The sequence below is a fragment of the Nicotiana tomentosiformis genome, chromosome 10, assembly GCF_000390325.3.
Source record: "Nicotiana tomentosiformis chromosome 10, ASM39032v3, whole genome shotgun sequence".
Lineage (NCBI taxonomy): Eukaryota > Viridiplantae > Streptophyta > Magnoliopsida > Solanales > Solanaceae > Nicotiana > Nicotiana tomentosiformis.
This window is the reverse complement of record NC_090821.1, coordinates 51057831-51083051: the sequence shown is the minus strand read 5'-3', so window position 1 is coordinate 51083051 and position 25221 is coordinate 51057831. Positions and strand designations below refer to the sequence as shown.

The 25221-nt window shown below is 35.9% G+C and overlaps 1 protein-coding gene across 2 annotated transcripts; it reads right to left on the bottom strand.

Annotated features, from left to right (window-relative positions):
• Positions 1-4349: 4349 nt before the first annotated feature.
• LOC104101458 (disease resistance protein RPV1-like) lies at positions 4350-23609 on the bottom strand. Of its 2 annotated transcripts, none has more exons than XM_070186282.1 (5): positions 23046-23606; positions 8076-9183; positions 7114-7491; positions 5162-6760; positions 4350-5057 (listed from the first exon to the last, which is right to left on the bottom strand). In XM_070186282.1, the coding sequence occupies exons 1-5, from the start codon at positions 23522-23524 to the stop codon at positions 4536-4538; spliced, it is 4086 nt and encodes a 1361-aa protein (XP_070042383.1). In that variant the 5' UTR covers positions 23525-23606; the 3' UTR covers positions 4350-4535. The 2 variants fall into 2 exon arrangements, with proteins under 2 accessions (XP_070042383.1, XP_070042384.1); XM_070186283.1 differs by having other exon boundaries at positions 4796-5020; positions 23046-23609.
• Positions 23610-25221: the final 1612 nt, after the last annotated feature.

Sequence of the window (25221 nt, the reverse complement as noted above, 5' to 3'; positions counted from 1 at the left end):
TTAATCAATAAATCAACTAGCCTTTTCTATTATGAAGAAGAATTAATGAACTCAACCAACAATATAATGCAAGGATATCACAAGTTATGCCTCTCTCGATTACATGAACAAGTGAATATAGAGGCAACAATTAAATAATCCAAAATGCTTCAATACATAAAACTAGAGTTATAATCTACAAACAAATATCAATACACCAAATCCATCAAACTCTGAAGGGAATTACTCCATAGATATAGAGCAACTCATCACAAATATTTTTAAAGTAAAGGAAAATATAAAATGATCCAAACTCGGGTAATGAGTGAGGATTGAATAATGAACTCCTTGTGCGTTTGCTTCTCCCTCTCCTCGTGATTAAATATGCTTTCAGATTTTGTGTCTTTTATCGGATTTCAAGACGTGGGCTCGGGGGCGGCTTTTGAGTCGACTTTTGACTTTTGATTAATAACTTAGTATGCCCTTATGGAATTGATTACCTTTGAGGCATTCATAGACCGTTTCGTGAGGCAAAGGTGTGTTGGAGTAGAGGTTTGCCCAGATTGAGGTAAGTAATACTTCTAAACTTGGCCCTGAGGGTTTGAAACCCCAAATTATGTGTTATATGATTGGTGTTGAGGTGCTGCACATGCCAAGTGATGGGTGTGTGGGCGTGCACCATAAGAACTATGACCTGGTCGATTCTATAGAACTGTATAGTGGATTTATCTTGTTGATATCTGCATTTTCATCATGTGATAAAGTAATTGAGCTGCCAATCATGCTCGAGATCATGCTTAGGCTATTGTTGGTACTGTTGGGACCCATAGTGGTCATTTCCTTGTTGTTGACTTATTGATTACATTGAAATTTCGTACTCAGTCATATTTATTCATTGTATATCATATCTCAGTCTCCGTTGCTATTTATTCTTATATCATATTATAATATTTGGGCTAGTTTCACGACATTGTGAGTCCGAGAGAGAGTGATTGATGACTGAGTGAGGCAGATGGCCTGATTGAGAGTGACAGTTATGGGATCGGGTTGCACGCCACAACATATTTATTGATTTATGCCTAGACCTGGCTTATTATAGCGCTTGGGTTAAAGGAGCCCCTCCGGAGTCTATACACACCCCCAGTGAGAGCAGTTGATTATACTGAGAGATGGATCTTCCCTGGACATGGATCTTGTCCGAATAATTTATATTTGGGGATGGATCTTCCCCTGGGCTAGATTGGACGTATACAGTACTGAGTGACTGACTGTCAGTTGATGTATATATATATGGAATGGATCTTCCCTGGGCTAGATTGGCCATGTACAGTACTAAGAGATTGAGTATTCTGAGAGTGAGTACACGAGGCTTTCAGCGTGGTGCATCATATATAGCATATGCATTGGCATGTAGATGTAGAGAGGTAATACTCCTCAAATCATTCAGAATTGATCTATTTTAATTGAATTGAGTTTAATTGTTTAACTTGAAAGCATGCCTACATTTCTGTACTGTTATATCTATGTTGAATTGTACCTGCTGAGTTCATCACTAACTTTCAGTCCAAAGGTTAAATTTGTTACTTATTGAGTTGGTCGTACTCACGCTACACTCTACACCTCGTGTGCAGATCCAGGTGCTTCCGGTCACGGCGGCTGCTGAGTTGAGGAATCCGGACCTTCGGAGATCATCGAGGTAGTTGCTTGGCGTTCGCAGACCTTGACTCTTCTCCCTTATATTTCCTTTTATGTTTTTGTTTTTGTTTCTAGACAGTGTACCACACTGTATCTTTATGTAGATGCTCATGTACTCGGTGAAACCCCGATTTTGGGAGAGATTTTGTATTGAATTATGATTTCTTACTCTGTTTTGTTTTTAAAAAAAGGTTTTTCTAAATTTTAACTGCTTTCAAAGCTTTAGAGTATTGGAAATGTTTGCGTAGTCGGATTGCCTAGTATCATGATAGGCACCATCACGACAGGTTGGTTTTGGGTCGTGACAGGAGTACTTATATGAGGGCCATGACTATACTCTTTTATGACATGATCTACAAGGAAACGAGATCTATGTGGACGATGTCATCATCAAGTCCAAAAATAATTCAGATCACCTAGAATACATGAGGAAGTTCTTTGACCATCTATGAAAGTACAACTTGAAGTTGCACCCCGCAAAGCGTGCCTTCAAGGTCCCCGCCAGAAAGTTATTAGGTTTCACCGTCAATCATGAGGAATCAAACAAGATCCATCAAAGATCAAAGACATTCAGGATTTTCTACCGCCTAAGAACAAGAAAGATGTGATAATTTTCTTGGCCCGTCTTAACTGCATCAGTCGCTCCGTAGCACAATCAACTATAAACTATGAACCAACCTTCAGGATGTTAAGAAAGGATGCTGAAACGAGCTGGACTGAAAAAGGCTTTCTACAAAATCAAGGAATATTTATCCAAGCCTCTTGTGTTGTCCCTCCAGAGCCTGGGAGACACTGTTGTAATTATCTGTGTTGGACATAGCATTCAGATGCATCTTGGGATAACACGATGAAACAGGCGGGAAAGAGAAAGCCATATACTACCTGAGTAGAAGTTCACGCCTTACGAAACTCGATACTCTTTGTTGGAGTGTACATGTTGTGCCTTGACATGGGTAGCACAAAAGCTTAAGCATTACTTCTGTGCCTACACCACTTACCTAATATTAAGGATGGACCCTTTGAAGTATATTTTTCAGAAGCCTATGCCCACAGCCAAGCTAGCAAAGTGGCAGATATTTCTAAGTGAGTTCGACATCGTCTATGTAACTCAAAAGGCGTCAAGGAGCAAGCACTGGCCGATCATCTGTCAGAGAATCCCATGGATGGAGAGTACGAACCGTTGAAGACGTACTTTCCCAATGAAAAGGTATTGTTCATAGGGGAAGATATTGCAGAAGCTTATGATGGTTGGAGACTATTCTTCGACGGAGCAACGAATTTCAAGGGAGTAGGCATCGCAGCAGTCTGGGTATCAGAAACTGGTCAACACTATTCGGTATCCACTAAACTCAAGTTCTCGTGTACCAACAATATGGCAAAGTATGAAGATTGTATTCTGGGACTCAAGTTAGCCATTGACATAAACATCCAGGAACTACTGGTGATTGGAGATTCAGACTTGCTAGTACATCAGGTACTTAGAGAATGGGCTACTAAGAACACCAAGATCCTACCATATTTACACCGCATAAAAAGGTTGATCAAGAGATTCATGCTTTATAAAACCCACAACTTAGCAGCCACTGAAGTTAAGTTGGAGGATGAATTGGCAACAGCTGGGATGATTGGTCAAATAAAAAGTTTCTTATAAGCTAAAAAAATCATAAGTTGGGGTGACCCGCTTATAACTTATGATTTATTTTGACTTGTCAGTATTTTTAATATTTACCAAATATGTAAACAAGCTAAAAAGTGTTTATAAGCTTACCCAAATACCTTCAATATTTTATTCAGCTTGATATTTCTTTCAAAGAAGATATATTGTACTTCTTGTGATGTCATTTATGACTATTGTATAATATAAAAATATCATTATAAAAAAGAAGTAAGAGAGTTATGGGCACAATCGAAATAAAATGAGAAAGATACAAAGAGATCAAATTAATCTAGACTCTAAATTAGACAAGTTCCCGAAACAAATGAGAGACTATAAGACTCTTTCCACTTTATATCACCCTTGCCATTTGGGAAGTTGCAACTATTTTAGTAATTACCGGGACTCATCATGAATTGACAAGTTTTACGCTTGGTGCCGGCCTACTACAATCTTTTTCTTTTACCGGGGGACTTTGGTTGCTCACATAGTGGAGTTATATATACTGTAACCAAAGAAAATTAATTGAATTCTCAAATAGGAATCATATTAGGTATATGTTAAAAGCTGGATTTTTATTATGCATGCTTCTCTTAAGCTGATTCCCTTCAGATAAATGTAGAACCACTAGATACCAATCTTCAACATTGTGTCTGCAAAAGTGCAGAAGTTAATTAGAAGTTTTTCATCCCAGCAAAGGCAACGTGTTTGGGATGCAGGAAATCAGTGAGAAAAGCTCATAACACTAGAAAGAATTTGTCTATTTCTGAATATTCCCTTTGACTGCAATAAGCATGAAAACGAGAAAGAACTTAACAAATAATGAAAATATCATATGTTTATATAGTGCTTATTGGTGCCCACAAATTAGTGAAAATGTCAAAACGGTTTAAAAAGAAGAGGTGCATATTTAATGAATCACTTAAGCACTGGCAACTTAAATTTGCCTCGAAAATGAGTATAACCAAGAGGTCTTGTGGAATTTTTAGATCAATATGTGCACTTCTGGCATACTGCGCTTACACATCAAAAATCAAATATATTCAAGTTTCTAAGTTCGATTATGAAAATAATTGCCAGTAGCTAGTAAGCATTATACACATTTCTATAAATTCTTCTTTGAATTTTCTGTACAAATCATATATATTGTCCGATTCTGGGAGTCCACTCTATAATATGCTGGATTCACTTCTGGCTATGAGCTGTTTCATAATGAATGAAAGAAGTTAGCAAGTTTCTTTGACACAGACTGCTGAGATTCATCAAACAAATCCTCATCATTATCATCAAAATCATCCTCATTTTCGAAAACTAAGTACATCCCATGTTTCTTCAGTTCGAGGCCATTAAAACGTGGACGCTCTTTAATTCCAACCTGCACTGTGTCTCCGTCTTCCAACATAAGGGTAAAATCACTGTATTCTTGAAATCGACATAAATAGAGCTGATCTTCGTCTGTATCAGGAACTCCCAACAAGTACAAAGTTTTCTTAAGTTTAGGTTCAACATCACCTTGTCTGGTAATCGTTGCCTGTATATCCACGATCGCTGGGACTTCGTATCTGAAATTATCCTCTACTTGTTGGTTCAGAGACACAACTATACCGATGATCACCCCCTTGATATCGCGGTTCTTGCGAGTTGAGAAGCTAATAGGTACATCCTCAATAAACCAATCTGGAAGTTCATCCCCTGGAACACAGAGATACTTCATATGCCTTAGACAATCCTGCATTCAGAATCTTAGTCGACTTCATATAAAACAATGTATATATAATGCTGCTGTCTAAGGGGGGGGGGGGGGGGGGGGGGGAGGAGAGGAGGAGAAAGAACCTTGGAAATCCTCCTTTTTATAGAAGAAAAGCACGCGTTGCAACCGAGAGTATACAACCTCTTCAAAGATTTCAAGCTTTCAAGGCCAGGAATATCCATTATCCTCTTGCAATTACTGAAGTTGAGTTCTTCCAAATATTCCAAACTTGATATGCTAGCGATATGTTCCAACGCGGAGCAGTTTGCAGCATTTAACCATTCCAAACTTGAGGGAAGTTGAGGGAGAAACTTGAGCTTTCTGCAGTTTGGGAGAAGCAAACGCTTGAGAACACAAAGTCCTTTCATGCTACAAGGGAGACTGCAAAAATCATTGTGTCCAAGGTCGAGCTTTTCCAAAGCAGACAACTTCTGAAAATCGTCAGAAATCTTTCCAGATATTTTCCATGCATGAGCATCTAGGAATTCCAAGGATGATAGATTTGAAAATGATTCTGGAAGAGTAACGCGCTTAGAGCTTTCTCCTACATGTAAACCATCCTCATTTTCGTCCACTCTAGGCTGTGGTTTCTTTCTCATCTTCAGTAGTTTTAAGCTTGAAAGCTTTCCAATTTCATCGGGTAATTCGGAGACAGCAGTTTCATCCATATATAGGTAACACAAACTCTTAAGGCTTACAATTGAAGCCGGAAGACGTTGGAGATTCAAACAGTTATTCAGCTCCAACATCCAAAGTCGTTCCAATAAGCCTATAGATTCTGGTAACTCAGTAATCGATGTATTGCATAGGGCCAAAGTAGTTAAACATAACATATTTCCAATTGAGTCAGGTAAACAACTGATTGAAATGCAGTTCCTCATCTCAAGCTTCTCAAGGGACTTGAAATTTCCTAAATGGAAATTTAGTTCACTAACTGAGGTCCCTTGTAGACAAAGCCAAACCAATGACGATAAGTTACTCATGGAATTGGGCAATTCACTCAAGGACTTGCAATTGCTGGCCGTAAAGAACTTCAAATGAGATAATAAACCAACAGAAGATGGCAATTCTTTTATGGAGCTGTGATCAAGATAAAGTCCTACTAAAGATTTAAGATCGCCAAGGGAATCAGGAAGTGAGATGAGTCCCCTGCACATTCTCAAGCCTAATTCCTCAAGATTTTTCAAATTTCCAATGGAATCAGGCATTTCCTTTAAAGCGGATCCGTTAAAAGAAAGCTCTCTCAGCGAACTTAGATTCCCAATGGCTCTAGGAAGCAACTCCAAAGATCGGCAATCATTTAAGTTCAAGATTTGAAGATTCTTCAGGTGAAAGATAGAGTTAGGTAGCTTTCTTATTGCCGTGCCATCTAGAAGAAGCTCTTGCAAAGATTTCCAGCCACTCAAGTCCTCTGGTAATTCACTTAGACTTGAGCAACCAGATAGGATAAGTATTTGTAGATGTTTCAATCCAGACACGTCATTTGGAAATGCCAAAATGCTCTTACAGTCCTTCATGTTCAAATAGTTCAACTTAGTCAAGTCTCCAATTGACGGATGGATCATAACTAGTTCATTGCATTGTTCAAGAATCAGCCTCTCCAATTGAATTCCAGATAAATCAGGGATTTCCTTAAGTTGGCGACAACTATGTAGATTCATGACTTTCAGCTGCTTTGCCATCTATCAGATGAAGATTTGCTCAGTCATTGCAAAAGGAAACGACTTGCAGAATAACACTTTGAGATCAATAGACATGAAAGCCAAGAAAATAAACATTAAGGAAAATGAGCCAGGGGGATGATAAGGGAGGACAAACCAACAAACATTTCCATTAAAAAGATATAAAAATTGCACCTTTTCCTTGTGTGCTTCGGCTTCATAGAGACATAAAAACAATTAGCCACTTACCTGACAAAGCTTGTAGTACATGAGACCAACAAACAAAGTTGTCAAAAAGGAGACATGTAGTTCTTCTACTTATACCAACAAACAAAGCTAGTAAAAAAGGAGATTGGTTGAAGTAATTCATTTACCTTGTTCTGGTAGCAATTCCACTTTTTCTTATTCCAGAGCTGTGTAATCTTGCTCTCCGACAAATCAAGAACCGCAATCTTTCGGGACAGTAATTCTGGAGGAATAACTTCCAGAGGGCAACCTTTCCACTGCAGCCACCTCAGTTCAGCAGGTAATAGCTTGAAATTTCCGACCAATTTGACATGATTGATTTGAAGAAGTCTCAGATTGACCATGCGCTGAAAAGCTCTAGTGTAAAATGTTACACCATTTTCCTTTATACCTTGACCAATATATTTTCTAAATACTTTCTTCAAATAGATCCACTTTACTTCCTTAGGTTTTAGATCATTCTTCTTCTCAGAGTCGAGCACAATGCCCTCAATTGTTCTTGTCCCCTAGAATTTGTTCAGATTAGATCAAAAGATCAAGAGGGGAAGCTAGAAGACAAATAACAAAAAGTTAAATGCTCAATTAAATAATGATAAGCCAAGTAAAATGCTTCTCGGTTCCATAAAGGTATCTTTTGACTGCATTTTCTTACTTTTGTACTAAATTAAGGAATTTTTTATGTATTAATGGTGTAAAAAGTTTTTATACAAATAGATCATTTAAATAGAAAAGGCGGGTGTATTACCTGCTACAATCAACTAAATAACTCATGGATCACTTTGCTTACTGGCTTCAGAAAACACTAGTTATCTTGAAGCTTCTTGTGCATATCTCTCATCAACTGAAAATGTAAATGTTTTCTACACTATCAATGTATAACTTAGTCCAAAACTAAATATAAAAAGATATTTGAAACATGTGTTCGAGCAAGCAACACGAGCAAGTAGAACACTAGAACACTTGTTGATTAGCCGTTTAACCACCATGTAGAAAACAAGAAATTTCATCTCAATGTACAAGTAGGGGTACTAACTTCAAGTGAAGCAATACTGCAAATACAAAAGGTGTTAATTAGATCATAAGACCATACCATGTGGTTCTTAAGGACAGTCAAAATATCGCCATGATTCCACAGTCTACTGCGTTTACCAGCATCTCCAAAATTCTCACGTAGTACGATTTGCCTTCCCATGTCTTTGAGCTGATCATGCATCCATAAAATATTCCCATCAACGATTTTGAGAAGCGATTTTGCTGTGAGCTCTGTGATTGCACTTTCAGCGCCAAAGCCACAACCTTCAAATATCGCAATTGCATCTTCCCTGTCAAGCCTTGTATTAAGAAGAAGACATGCTAAATCAAGAAAGATGATCTTTTCTTGTTCATCTAGAGCTCCAAAACTTATTTCCAAGACATGTTGAAGATCACCCGGGCGAATCTGTCTCAGCTTTTGCACGAGATCTTCCCACTCCTTCAATCTTTTCTTGTAGAACAACAAAGATCCGAAGACTTCCAGAGCCAGAGGTAATCCCCCACCGAGTTTTACAACTTCTTCAGCAAGAACCGAAAAGTTCTTAGGAGGATGCTCTCTTCCGAATGCATGATAACTAAATAGCGTAAGTGACTCCGACAAAGAAAGCTCCTTTACCTCAAAAGTTTCGTTTACAACACTTGGGAGTAAAACATTTTGATCTCTAGTGGTGACAACGACTCTGCTTCCTTGGCAAAACCAGTCTCTCCTGCCAACCAACACACGGAGTTGGTCTGCGTTATCCACATCATCTAGGAAAATAGCAACTGGCTCATTATTCATAGACTCCTTGATTGATCGGATACCTTTAGCAGTATCGTCTATGATTGGCGAAGCACCTGACTTAAGATCACCAATGAGTTTGCTTTGAAGAGTGGCCATACCATTTTGGCGCCTTGCAATTTCTTTAACATCTGAAATAAAGCTACGTTTCTTGAAATAAACAACAAACTGATTGTACAAAGCCTTGGCAAGAGTGGTCTTGCCAACTCCCCCCATTCCATATAGTCCTAATACTTTCACACCATTTCCTTTCACGTCCAATTTCCTGCGTAACTCATTAAGACGAGAATGAAGTCCTACTGGATATTTTGCCACCCCTAACGGTGTATTATCGAGTTTTTCCAGAACTTTCTTGACTAGAGACTGGATTAACTCTGATTCTTCCCTGGCACAAATACGACAACAATCAAGTCAGGTGAGAAAGTTTTTGTCCCTAGAATAAGCAAGTGATGTGTAAAAGCAAGTTATGACATCAATCATATTAAATGAATTTTGTCAAACCATGTCACAAAGGCTAAATTATCTTGAAACCACAGTATTGTAACAAACATGTTCTGGATGATTTTCACAACCACTTTTAGGGCTGCTAATTGTAATATAACCAGTGTTTGTAAAGTAATTAAGAAAATAGTCACAACTTAATGAAGCAACATACACCCGCTTCTTCTTCTGTTGCGCTTTTGCCCATGAAATAAGAATAAGCATAGTCTCCTCCTTCTAGCTCCTTCAAGAACCTCACTTACTTCTCTTTGCATTACTAAGAATCCACAAACCCTAGTGATTCATACAAATATTGAAACTCTATAAATTACTTGTGTGATTACACTGAGTTTGTTGTTGTTGTTGTTGTTCTATAAATTTGCTCGTGAAAACTCAGAAGATCAACAAAAGAAATGGGATAAGCACGTTCACTGGGAATTGGAATGGATTATTCAGGACAAGCAAAAAAGGCTCTGAAAATGGGCAGCTCAAAACTTCAAGAAAATTTACGAAGTTCAAACTACTTTTCAAAAAGTTTCACTTGCATAAGTATTGAATCTGAAGGACACTATTTCGGAGTATCACTTGTGCAACTTTCAAACGACCTTGGAGTAGATTTGTATAAGTTTCAGCTAGTCAGCGCCCCGAAGTACACAAAATACCGGCTGGTACAAAGCAGGTCAGGAAGCTTGACATGACAGAAGTTCGAGTCGAACCAGACTTTTTAAACTCCACTATACTACATTATCACTTGCACAAGTTTCAAACTTCAAGTTATTACTTTAACAAATTGATGATTGAAGTTTGTTCTTTATAATATTTGAAACTTATGTTAAGTGCAAAAAATTGGCTGCACTTTATACGCATACGTCTTAAGTGCAAAAATGACTGTACTTAAAACGCACATGATAGATGTGCGACCAAGTTTTTCATGCACTTAAGATGCGTGCATGTGATGTGCATGAAAATATTGGTGCGGTGCACTTCAATTATATGTTGGGACTTCCTAATTTTGGACCAAATTTATAAATTTAGATGCGGATTTTACTACTTCAGTCACGTTTATATGAATAATTCATGATATAAAAAATCAGGGGTGGACATACTTTTGTGGATTTGGATAAAGGCTAAAAGGGAAAAATCAAAGATACAAAACTTTAGAAGAATTCACAATGATACTGTTGGAATTTATTTTTGATAATTAACAAACTGAAGAAATTGGTTGACTAGGTCGAGTGAGTCTGAGACCCTTGGTTCTACTTGTTGGTTCTTGTACTGCATCTAGTATGAAATCATAGTGATGATCGGATTCATTTTCGCGCAAGTTGCGATAGACTTTTAATTATAATGATATGGCAGCCGTGTATATACTTGGAGAATCTTGACAGAACTTGAATACTCAATCAAAGGTCAAATTTATAAGGAAGTATAGTTCTTATGGGAAATATAATATAAAGAAGATTTTATTTCGGTTAGAAAATTTTCTGAGATTATCTCTTAATTAAACCTACTGCTAACTGTACGTTATACATGTGTAGCATTTGACTTACTGCAGGCAGTGGTGGACGCACGCGTGTCAAGCGGGTTCAGTTAAATAATACTGTGTATATGTATAAATTAGGATTAAAGTTGTATAAATTTTGTATAAATATTTTATTTGAACTTACTTGACAACTACTATTTTACGACTAAAGTTATGTATTTCTAAAATTGAACCCGCTTGCACAAAATCATGGGTCCACCACTGACGGTAGGTACAGAAAATTGCAAGAGAGAATTTTCACTTTGAGAGAACAAACACAGAAAACTTTTGATCAAGGAGTTTTTTCACTTAAAATTCATGTCTTCTTTATTTTTGCATTCATTACTTACAGAAGTTGAAAGAACCAGTTCAAGAACTTGGTCCTGGGTACAACGTGAAATTTCTGGTAGAAAATTTTAATTGGTTGATATACTATTCACCCCTCCCCCTCTCTAGTAATGGTGTACCATATTAACAATTGGTATCGGAGTAGGCTCTGAATTACTAAGCTAACACCTTAGAGAGATTTACAAGATGTATGCACCACCTGGCCCTGGGATGAATAAGGAACAGTCTACCATATGTCTACCCTTGTTCAACGACTAGTACCATAGCTGGTGAAAAGCGAGGATAAAGGACTTCCTAACTTCTGAATATTACGAGTCGTGAAACATTGTTCTAGACAGACTAAATGTTCCTATCAAACTTGATACCGAGGAAAAAGAAGTCTCCAAGGGAAAAAGTGAATTCAACAATATTAATCACAAAACCATGGAGAAAAATGCTAAGGATAAAAAAAAAATGCTAATTTACGGCCTGGGTCCCGATGAATACAACCGAATTTCTACATGCACTAATACAAAGGAAATTTGGGACACATTGCAAATGGCACACGAAGAAACCACTCAAGTAAAGCAGTTTAGAATTGAGATGCTCTTGAAGGACTGAATTATTTACCATGGAGGATTTTGAATCTATCCAAGATATGATTACTTGGTTCACAGTCATCACAAATGAGTTAAAATCTCTTGAGAAGACTTTTACATCTGAAGAGTTGGTCGGGAAAGTTCTCAGGATACTTCCAGCATCTTATGCAAAACAAGTCACCGCATTTGAGGAAGCAAAGGAGTGGAGTAAAATCATCCTAGATGAACTTGTTGGAAACTTGACGACACACAAATTGAGGACTCTGTAGTTAAAGAAAGATGACCCCAAGAGTGACAAAAGGCTGGTACTTAAGGCTTCAGAAGAAGTTGGTTCTGATGGAGAAGAAGAAGTTGATATAGGTCTACTGCTAGACAATTCAAATGGTTTATGAAAATTGTAAAAGGAACTAGAAAAGGTGAAGCTCCTAACAAACTAAAGGCTCCGGAAAGGACTAACTTCAAACAACTGCTATAAATGTGGAAAGTTTGATCACATAGTCAAAGATTATCCACAATGGAAAATTGAGTAGAAAAAAGAGCATGTCAAGAAACAAAAGAAGGTCCTAAAGAAGGACCAAGGTCTGGTTCTGGATACAATAAAGCTCAGGTAGATAAAATGAAGGCTGCACAAGAGGCCATGAAGCAAGCACTATTTGTTATAAATTTGTATTGCTGTAATAAACAATTAAACCGTTAACTTTCTGAAATATATAAACAAAACAGAAAGTTAGTAATACTTGTTTAACGAAATAAATTCTGAAAAAATAGTATAGGAATAAATCGAGCCCACTGAATACACAGTGTGTCCTTAAGTAAATTATTCCCCTCAAGTACCCGAGGTGCTGGAATATATCTTTCCAAGATAGAACGATTTAACTCACCGGAGTATTGGTACCAAAAACGCCGGTATATTGCGGGAAAACGGTTTTAAAATAATCCGGGAAAGAAAACGGGCCTGACCGGACCGGGTCGCGGGTCATGGGTTATTCCGGATAGAATTTTTCGTTAATTAATTAATTAATTAATTAAATAATTGAAAGAAATTTTGTCCAAAAAAATTAATCAATCAATTTATCTTTGACCAAAGCCGAAGCCGAAGCCGAGGCCAAGTCGAGCGAGCGACGACGGCGGCGGCGCGAGGCTTGCCTTCTTCTTAACTCTTTAAGAGCTAGAAGAAAAATAATTATATATATACCCATCAAAAGCATTTTCTTCCTCCAATATGGAACAATGTCCCTTTGCCAAGGAGGGAAACTCAAATATTTTATTTTTTCTCCATTTCTCATTCACCCTCTTTAAGCTACACAAGTTTAAAATCCCAACAATCCCCCACATGAATGGGGAATGACTATAAAATAAAGGAATGCACGGACGCGTGTGTGTTTTATATGCAAGAATTAATTGCATCTGGATAAGTAGGTTTCCCTTTGAACTTTCCGTAGTAAACTTATATCGGATATACTCGGTCAATCGGTAGATTTGATATCTTTGAACCGTCAAACTTTGTTGTATACCCAGACAACATAAGTCACACAATTAATCCTTAACCATCTATGGTTCTCACGGTTGTGTTCGTTTCAGCCATGAACACCGCCTGGTTTCATGAGTGCTTAGAGAATAGGCTTTTACTTTCATTCCCCTTGAAGCGGCTTACACTTCACACTCACATAGGTGATTTCTAAACGAGTAATCCTATAGACACACTATCTGGTCATATCCTGCCAGACTTAGCAAATCATTAAAAAACCTTTAAGCTTTGTTGACTCATTCAAAAGCCTTAATGTTTTACCTCGATTTCTGAACATTGTCTTCATCACAAGAATGAGTTGAGTTATTTGATAATGTTGAACCGTCATTCATACCTTTGTTTGATATCTTTGAACCTCCAGTCTGCTAGGTAGAGTTACCGCCATGATGACTTGTCCTAAACCTTAATCCCATTCCCTTTGATGATCTTTCAACTGCCTCTCTAGATAGGCATTTTGTAAGTGAATCCGACACGTTATCTCTTGACTTTATGTAGTCAATTGTGATAACACCACTAGAGAGTAGTTGTCTAACGGTATTGTGTCTCCGTCATATATGACGAGATTTTTCGTTATACATAACGCTCCTTGCCCTGCCTATTGCCGCTTGACTATCATAATATATACAAATAGGTGCCAAAGATTTGGGCCAAAATGGAATATCTTCCAAGAAATTCCGGAGCCATTCAGCTTCTTCACCGGCCTTATCTAAAGCTATGAATTCAAATTCCATTGTAGAACGGGCGATGCATGTTTGTTTGGATGATTTCCAAGACACTGCTCTACCCCAAATTGTGAAAACATATCCACTCGTGGATTTAACTTCAGATGATCCAGTGATCCAATTTGCATCACTATATCCCTCGATCACGGAGGGATATTTGTTATAATGCAAAGCGTAATTTTGGGTATGTTTGAGATACCCCAAAACTCATTTCATTGCCATCCAATGTATGTGATTGGGATTACTTGTAAACCGACTCAGTTTACTAATAGCACATGCTATATCTGGTCGCGTACAATTCATGATATACATCAAACTTCCCAATACTCTTGCATAGTCCAGTTGTGAGTCATTCACCTTCATTCTTTTGAAGTGCATAACTCACCTCAATTGGAGTCTTGGCAATTTTGAAATCCAAATACTTGAACTTGTCAAGTACCTTTTCAATGTAGTGAGACTGTGATAATGTTAGACTTTGTGGAGTCTTGTAAATTCTGATTCCTAAGATCACATCAGCAACTCCTAAGTCTTTCATACCGAATTTGCTAGCCAGCATGCGCTTAGTAGCATTTATATCTGCCATGTTTTTGCTCATTATCAATATGTCATCAACATATAAACAAACAATGACTTCATAACCTGGAGTGTTTTTAATGTAAACACATTTATCGCACTCGTTGATTTTAAACCCACTTGCCAACATTGTTTGGTCAAATTTGGCATGCCATTGTTTGGGTGCTTGTTTAAGTCCATAAAGCGACTTAACAAGTTTGCACATTTTCTTTTCTTTACTAGGAACCACAAAACCTTCAGGTTGTTCTATGTAAATCTCTTCCTCTAATTCTCCATTTAATAAAGCTGTTTTAACATTCATTTGATGGATTTCAAGATCATACACGGCCGCTAGTGCCACTAACACCCTAATAGATATTATCCTCGTTACTGGTGAGTAAGTGTCAAAGTAATCAAGACCTTTCTTTTGTTTATAACCTTTGACAATAAGTCTTACCTTATATTTGTCAATAGTGCCATCAGCTTTCACTTTCCGTTTAAAGATCCATTTCGAACCTAAAGGCTTATTTCCTGGAGGAAGATCTACCAATTCACATGTATGGTTATCCAAAATTGATTGAATCTCACTATTGACTGCCTCTTTTCAAAACGCTGAATGAGAAGATGACATAGCTGCTTTAAAAGTTTGAGACTCATTTTCAAGCAAGAATGTCACAAAATCTGGTTTAAAGGAAGTAGATGTTCTTTGACGTTTGCTACGCCTTGGATCTTCTATACTTGGAGTATTTTTCTTTGGTTCTTCCCGAGGTCGTTTAGGTCTTTCACTTAACGACTCACATTCAGTTTTATACGGATAAATGCTTTCAAAGAATTCAACATTATCTGATTCCATTACCGTATTAACATGAATTTCGGGATTATCGAATTTATGAACCAAAAACCGACATGCTTTACTGTTTGTAGCATATCCAATGAAAACGCAATCAAAAGTTTTTGGTCCGATTTTAACCCGTTTAGGTAAAGGAACTTGTACCTTTGCTAGACACCCCCACACTTTGAAATATTTCAAGTTGGGTTTCTTCCTTTCCATTTTTCATATGAAATAAATTGCGTTTTGCTGTGGGGTACTCTGTTGAGTATTCGGTTAGCTGTAAGGATAGCTTCGCCCCACAAACTCTACGGTAATCCGAAACTTATTAATAAAGAATTCATCATTTCCTTTAATGTCCGATTTCCTTTAATGTCCGATTTTTTCTTTCCGCAATTTCATTGGATTGAGGTGTGTAAGGTGCAGTAGTTTGATGGATAATTCCATATTTCGAACATATTTCTGCAAACGGAGATTCATATTCTCCACCTCTATCACTTCTAATCATTTTGATCTTTTTATTCAATTGATTCTCCGCTTCATTCTTGTATTGCTTAAATGTTTCAATTGCTTCATCCTTGCTATTAAGTAAATAAATATAACAATATCGAGTGCAATCGTCAATAAAAGTAATAAAATACTTTTTCCCACCTCGAGATGGTGTCGATTTCATATCACAAATGTCAGTATCAATTAAGTCTAAAGGATTTGAATTCCTTTCAATAGACTTATAAGGATGTTTTATAAACTTAGACTCAACACATATTTGATATTTTGATTTATTACACTCGAATTTAGGCAATACTTCTAAATTAATTAACTTCCGCAAGGTTTTATAATTGACATGTCCTAAACGAATATGCCATAAATCATTTGACTCCAATAAATAAGAAGAAGCTGAAATTTTATTCATACTGTCAACAACCATTACATTTAGTTTGAAGAGACCCTCTGTGAGGTAGCCCTTTCCAACATACATTTTATTCTTGCTTACAATAACTTTATCAGAAACAAATACACATTTGAATCCATTCTTAACAAGTAAAGAAGAAGAAACTAAATTCTTCCTAATAGTAGGAACATGAAGAACGTTGTTGAGCGTTAACACCTTGCCGGAAGTTATCTTCAGGAATATCTTCCCATGACCTTCAATCTTGGCTGTTGCAGTATTTCCCATGAAAAGCACTTATTCGGGACCAGCAGTAGAGTAAGTCGCAAATGCTTCCTTGACAGCACAAACATGTCGAGTGGCTCCAGAGTCAATCCACCACTCCTTCAGATTTCCAACTAGGTTGCATTCCGAAAGCATTGCACACAGATCATCAATGTCATCATTCTTCTCCACTATGTTGGCATGTCCCTTCTTCTTATCCTTTTTCGGGAGACGACAATCAAGGGCTTTATGACCGGTTTTTCTACAATTGTAGCAGCTACCCTTGAATTTATTTTTGTTCTGCTCCTTAGTCTGTCCAGAAGACCTCTTTCTCTTCTTACTTTTTGGAGCAGTTTCCTCAACGATATTTGCTCCTATGATCGTTGAATTTCCAAGAGACTTCTTCTCGGCTGTTTTGTTGTCTTCCTTAATCTTGAGACGAATCACAAGATCTTCCAACTTCATTTCTTTGCGCTTGTGCTTAAGATAGTTCTTGAAATCTCTCCACGAATGAGATAATTTTTCAATCATTGCAGCCACTTGAAATACTTCATTCACGACCATACCTTCAGCAATAAGGTCATGAAAAATAAGTTGAAGCTCCTGAACTTAGGTTCCAACAGTTTTGCTGTCTATCATTTTATAATCTAGAAACTTGGTAACCACGAACTTCTTCAAGCATGCATCTTCAGTCTTGTACTTCTTCTCAAGTGCGTCCCATAATTCTTTCGAAGTATTCATCGCACTGTACACATTGTACAAGTCATCCTCTAAAGCGCAAAGAAAATCTGCTTGCTTTCACGCCTCAACAATCATGAATTTCTCGTTGTCCGGCATGTCCGCAGCAGGCACTGGAGGTTCTTCACTAGTGAATTTCTGCATACCAAGTGTGGTAAGCCAGAAGAACAACCTTTGTTGTCATCCTTTGAAGTTGGCTCCGGAAAATTTTCCCGATTTCTCTACCGGTGGAACAACAGTCCGGCTTGACGAGGCTATCGTCGTTGCCGCAATAGTCGCAGAAGAATTTTCGTTATCAATTGCCATTTCTCACTGTAAACAACAGAAGAGTTCAATTAATGGCAAAACCAGAACAGTAAACAATACTGTTATTAACAACAAACAGTATGTATAATAAATAAAATTGAAGTTTTTATATATTGTTTCACAGAAAACAATGAAGTTTTTATGTTTTTTAAATCGTTTTCTGAATTTCAATACTCTAATGATGTTTTTATATCTTCAAATCAGAATAGTAAAATTCAAAAGGAGTAGAAAATCACACAGATTTTAATCTCCACAAATAAAATACAGAATATAATAAAATAATTTCCTTAAGATTGTTATAAATTTGTATTGCTGTAATAAACAATTAAACCATTAAACTTTCTGAAATATATAAACAAAACAGAAAGTTAGTAATACTTGTTTAACGAAATAAATTCTGAAAAAATAGTATAGGAATAAATCAAGCCCACTGAATATACAGTATGTCCTTCAAGAAATTACTCCCCTCAAGTACCCAAGGTGCTGTAATATATCCTCCCAGGATAGAACGATTTAACTCACCGGAATATTGGTACCAAAAACGCCGGTGAACAACGAGCCACTCGAAGGCTGTAAAACACACTGGAATTTTTGTGCAGAAGAAGATCAGAACATTTCGTAAGGAAAGATTCTGGGATTCAAAGTATATTTATAGAGTTGCTGGCATTGTTTCTGAAAAGGTTTGCAACCTTTCAGAAACAGCCATGGTTGTTGGAACAGGTTGTTTGAAATATTGCGGGAAAACAGATTTAAAATAATTCGGGAAAGAAAACGGGCCTGATCGGACCGGGTAGCGGGTCATGGGTTATTCCGGATTGAATTTTTCGTTAATTATTTAATTACTTAATTAAATAATTGAAAGGAATTTTGTCCAAAAAGATTAATCAATCAATCTTTGACCAAATCCGAAGCCGAGCGAGCGATGACGACGGCGCGAGGCTTGCCTTCTTCTTAACTCTTTAAGAGCTAGAAGAAGAGCAATTATATATATACCCATCAAAAGCCTTTTCTTCCTCCAATTATATATGTCCCTTTGCCAAGGAGAAAAACTCAAATATTTCATTTTCCCTCCATTTCTCATTCACGCTCTTTAAGCTACACAAGTTTAAAATCCTAACACACTTGGCTGCATATGAGGATGAAAATGATGATGATCACGATGAAGATGAAAAGACTGACGGGACATTGTCCTCGTTTGCCATAACAGAAGAAAATAATCAACAAACATGGCCAGAGGGATTTTAAACTATTATTCAATAAATTTTCAATAGTTAAGTTTGAATACCACAATCTTAAATTAATGTTGCATTTTTGAACTTGAAAAAGAAAAAAAAGTTTTGAGAATGAAACGAGTTCTTCTTTTGAGTATTGATTTGACCTAATTGGGTAAGTATCTTGCCTAACTTTGTATGGATTGATTGTACTATTTAAATTATGTGAAAGACGTGTACATGAGGTGACGAGTATGTGCACAGGCTTATATGTGAAAGTTAACTGGTTTAGACTCTTTGGCTACTTATAAGCATCTAATTGAAGTTGTTATTACATGTTTTAGTTTTCATTGTCGAGGTTACTCTTATATGTATTTATCAATAGTTGTTGTTACTTGCTAATCTTTTTATTTTTGAGTTATTCTCATGCATATAGTCGTAGTTGCTATCTCATACTATCTCTTTTATTGTTAATCTGATGTTATGCATTAGAATTAAAATTGCTATTTTATGGAAATACATTCATTGTTGAGTTATTGAAGTTGTAATTGTTGAGAGCTATTAATACGTTTGTGGTTGGAATTTGTTGGTTATTGGAATATCTTTCGTTGTTGAGTTATTTCTCGTTCTTTTGTTGTTATTGAGACTCATGTACACATTATGGTTGAGCTGTGAGCTATGTGTTATGGAAATATTGGTATTATTGATTTTGGTAATGTTGTGGCATATGGGCACATATGATGCGAGTCAATTATTGTGTTGTGATATTGATGCGCATGCGGTGGTATAAGGGTGGGTATTGATGCACATGCGACGAGATAAGGTGGGATTTATACGCGTGTTGTTAGTAGGGGAATTACTTTAAGCCACGCAGATAAGGGGGCTAAAGCGTATGTAGCTATTTCAGAAAAAAAATATTTTCTTAAAAATAAATGTAAGGCTCACGCGGCGATATAAGGAAGATTGTGATTGCGACTTGTGAAATGTGAATATGAGGTGCGGTACGTGGGATGTGGGTCTTGTTATACACTCTATGTTGAAAAGGCTAGTTGATTTGAACGGTTGTGGTTTTTCCTTCATTCGTTTTACTTGAGTTTTGATTGTATTTGATTACTTGTTGTTCTTATCATATGTTTACCCTTTGATGTTCTTTATTGCCTTAAATTCCGTTGTTAGCCTTATATCATATTTTGTTTGTTGTTATTTAATTCTTTACTTTTTATTATTAGATTATATTAATACTCTGCTTAGTTTTCTATGTCTAATAAGTGTTTTGACCTGACCTCGTTACTACTCTACCAAGGTTAAGCTTGATACTTACTAGGTACTGTTGTGGTGTACTCATGCTATGTTTCTGCACATTTTTGTACAGATTCAGGTACTTCTGCTCATGTCGGACGCTAGTGAGTTGATCTAGATATTTCGGAGAGTTCAAGGTATACCTGCTTGACACTCGCAAGCCTTGGAGTCACCTTCTGTTATTATCTTTTCTACTATTTATTTTCATTTCAAAACAATATTGTATTAGAGATTCTAGTACATATCAGTAGAGCTTATGACTAAGTTCCACTGATTTTGAAAATTTTGTGATTGTTATTCCCTTTGGTGTTATTATGATATTTATCAGTTTAATTTAATATTTTAGTCATTATTTCTGTTAAATCATCAATGTGTGTTAGGCTTACCTAGCATTAAAGACTAGGTGCTATCACGACTATCTAAGGTGGGATTTTGGGATCGTGACATTTTCCAACTAAAATTCCATTTTTTTTTATTTTGTCACGAAGAACCAGATCAAGAACCTAGTCTGGGTACAACATGCAATTTTTGGTGAAAGCTTTTTAATTGGTTGATACTCTATTAGTCTATTTACTTCCCTTATAGTGTATAAGTAGTGTACTAAACTTATAGAAACCTTATTCATGCATAAGATAGTGGATAATGAATGCAAAACTTTGGCTCAGCTGATTATAAATTGTGGCAAGTCCTCAGCCTCAATGTAAAATGAGAGTATAAAATGAATCAGTTTTTTTACAGGTATTTCTTATGCTTTAACTTGTATATATTGGAGTATGTATAGTGAAAATCACTATGTACATAGCTCAACTAATACATAACATAATTATAATTTCTTTCTCAAATTACTTTCGGTCCCACTAAAAATATCTGTACTTATTATCCATTGTTAATATATATGTATAACTAGTTTCTCAAGTAATTAAATAAGAGTGAAAATTCTTTACATGACTATCACTGTATATTCAAAAGCTTTTCTTAATATCGAAGCTTTGAACGTTACATGATTAAAGTTGGAAAGGGTTCAATGGATTTGAACATTTTCAGAATTGTAGAGCAATGATTAACAGTTGCATCAAAGCTGCACTGTGGGAACAATTTTCGGAAGTTGAATATGATTCTATCAATTTTGACGCTCCTCGCCAGTCAACCACAGGTCAATGCAGCTGGTAAATGGATGAAAAATTATTATCAAGAAATATTCACTCTCATAGTGTATGTGTATGCTAATCCAAATTTTTAGTCGTGGTCTAAACTTCTACAATAAGAAGATGAAACTGGTTGTTGATCTCTCTTGCAACAAGATCAAAAACCACAATCAGCTTCAGGTTAACTTTCATTGATATGCATTGATGGCTAAGTTGCCCCGACATGTCAGTTTAAGTACCGCACCCGTATCGACACGATACTATCGGATTTGGTCAAATAATTTTGGGTACTTTGACCATAACGGATGGAAAATTTCGAGATAAAATATAATTTGATTCTCGAAATCAAAACCAAAACTACGGGCAAATTTGAAAAAAATAACATATTTTATCTAGGATCAATTCTTTATTAATTTACAGTTTGAGAATAAAAAAGAAATTCACACTTTATAAGTTATACGTAAGTTCTCACAAAATTTCTCATAATTTAGATATATTTTTATATTTTTAATTTTTTAATTATTTTTAGCCGGATTCTCGCACCCGTATCTGCACTAAGATCCGTATTCCTGAATCTTAGAATGTGTCCGAGCAACTTAGATTGATGGTAAAGGATAATGCTCCTACAGAATTTACAATAATTTCTTCTATTTGTTTCTTAACATGAGAATTATAAAAACTTTCTGGTATAATGAAATTTGCTAGCTGTAGATGACAAATGAAAATCCTAATAACTTTAGTATCCAGACTAAATTTTTGAAAATAAAATATTAAAAATTAATTAAATCAAATCGAACGGTATGATTGATTACACACGATAAATTAACCGAAAAGTAGGTATAATATAATGTTTTAGAATAACACTAAACCAAACCATTGGCCCTCGTTCCAATCTCAAAAAACAACTAGAGAAAGTCAATTACTTGTCACGTTTTCCGAAACGTGCCTTTTGGTTACCATGAAATGATAGGAAAAGCGTGACCATCACCAATAAACAAAAAATAATTTGATGAATGTGAAAGGAGTAACGGTTTTTTAAATGGTGAAGTTCCTCCACCTCCGACCAATAGGGTTAGTCACACCGTTAAGTAGGAAATCGTTGTTAATCACTTCCAGTGGATGTTAAAAAATGAAGAATCTGAAATCTACCTTTTTAAACAGGGAATTCATAATTGGCCGATATAACTTCTAAATCACTTCCAGTGGAAGTTAGAAAAATGAATGAAGAATCTGAAATTTAGTTTTTTAAACAGGGAATTCTTTCGTAGATCTAACTTATAAACACCAATAGTGTAAAAAACTTCTATTGTATCAATGTAAATTAACCTATTTCTTTGCTGGCAACTTGCCTTATTTTTTTTTCCTTCATTTTATTAATCCCATTTTCTTATATATATTTACCTGTTAAGTAATTCATTTTTAAGCCTCCCAAGTTAAACTCTTTAAGATTTATACGAAAAAGTGTAAAATATTACTATCTCACACACAATGCAATTTGAAGTGTTTAGCTTTTTGCTATCGTCCTTGATTTTTAAGCTCATACTTAGTGTTAGACATTCAAATTCAGTCGATTCATAACAAAAACAAATTCTAATCTATTTTTAGGCACGCACCTCAATTACCTTTACAGTACATGCATATATGTTACTCGTCACCGATCAAAATTTAGGCATATGTGAAAAAATCACAGATTAGTTTGACTTGGCTAAAATTTGAAAATGATGCCTCATGAGTGTCCGTCCACTTTATTTACCAGTACCGCTCCATTTACTATTTTTTGTGCTGTTTGTAGATAACAGTTGAAGAGAAAGAGGGATGAAGGATATATATACATACCAGATCATGGAATCCCAACCGGAGATATTACCAGCTTTTTTCATAGCTTCTCTCCACCGACAAACCTTCTCCGCTTCCACCACAATTTCGTGCTTCCTAAAGTGCTCCTCAAACGGACCCTTCTGTCTTCGCACGTCCGACGGGTCAACTCCGTAGAAAACAGGCAGCAATAGCCTTTTGCATTCCGAGATCTTCACCAGTTCTTCGAGGCACCACTTCGAAGAGGCGTAGTTCTGTGAAATCACGGCGATCGAAGCTGCCGAATCTTCGATCGCGGCCGAGAGATTCGGAGCGATCTCTTCGCCGCGATCCAGGCCTTCGTCGTCGATGAATGTCCGTACACCATTCCGTACGAGTTCATTGTAGAGTTTGTTGGTAAATCCGTGGCGTGTGTCTTCTCCTCTGAAGCTGAGGAATATGTCCCAATTGAACCTATGCCCTGAGGTCAAGGACCACGTCTCTTCTTCTTCTTCCGCCATAGTCCATTAGTTGGTTTTGGCCCACTTGAAACTTGTACGCATATGTACTATTACAGACATGACATGACAGCGGGAAAATGAAGATTGCTGAAAGAAATTGTGGTTCTTTTATACTCAAAAGACATAAATAATGGGTATTAAAAAATATTGTGTATCATTTTATATATAGCGCGGTTATTCACCGCGCTATACCTTATCGGCACGTTTAATCGTTAAGGTATCGCGCTATATTTGAACTCAAAAAGGCCGGGAGGTATAGCGCACATATAGGACGCACTATAGTATAGCGCATCCTATATATGGGCTATACCTACATAAAAAAAAAGCGAGCTCACTCGTCCCACAAAAAGTATATCTTCTTCGTATTGTAGCAAGCTAACATCGGATCTAAGTGGTTATCGCGTAGTGGATTGCTCGTTTTTGCCCCCAAATCATCAAATTTTCACCTTTCAAAATTTTTTAAATCGATGTATTCTGCCTTACTTTTTGGTAAAACTTATGTATAAAAAATGCGTATTAGTCATTTTTTACTGTGGTCTATGCTTTTCCATGATTGTTTTGTGATTTAATTAATTTGTTATTTTTTAACCAGATTAGTTTATTTATGTGCTAAAAATAGATAAATTAATTAATGTTATTAGTTGTTATAAAAAAATATTTATTAGTTATTTTTTACTATGGTCTATATTTTTTCGTGATTTTTTTGTGATTTAATTAATTTGTTGTTATTTATACGGATTAAATTATTTATGTGCTTAAACATTAGTAATTTAGATAAATTATTATTTTCTGAATAATTAATGTTATTTGGATTTTGTTGTTGTACGCATATTAATATGTCACTTTATTGTTGTTTAGTGCCCTTTTGTGTTATGTTGTGCCCGTAATTATAATATAGTACCCGTAATTATAATGTAGTGCCCTTTAGAGTAATCAAAGTGATAATAAATTTTAGCTATTGGTAGTTGACTTTGTTCATGACTATTTTGAGTAGTGTTACTTTAGTGGGAAAATGTTGGAAACTAACATATGAAATATTAATATAGAAAATTTATCAACCTAAGTATATGTTATATGAATAATTACTAAATTATTAAAATTAATCATTTAATTATCTCTTAACCCCAAAAATATCTCGAAATAAATGATAGTTCAAACACAAAATCTCTCGAAATTTAGTTAACAAATGTAAGAAAATAACATAAAAACAACAATATTTGTCAAACTAAGTATTTTATATGAATACTTAATTATAACATATATAGTTATAAAAATTAATTATTTAATTCTATTATACCCAAAAAATAACTAAGTAAGAAACAAACATATAAAATAATAAACTAACATATAAAATAATGTAATAAACTAACTTATAAAATAATAATATAGAAAATGTATCAACCTAAGTAATAATATATTAAAAATATCGATTAAATATTAATATAAAAGATATTGCAATATGTTTAAATATGTTAAGGAGTTAAAAAGATAAATACTCTAATTAATATTGTTTAGTTTACAGACATTGTCATGTAGGTTCCCCTTATGCATCTCGGACCTGCATCTCGAGAGCTGTTATTTCTACATGGCAACCATAGGTTTTCATACATCTGGGATGGGCAGTGTCTGGCCCAGACATTCCGCCCCAGACGTATAGACGATATGTGGGAGTTCATTAGGGACAACCTAGTCCATCC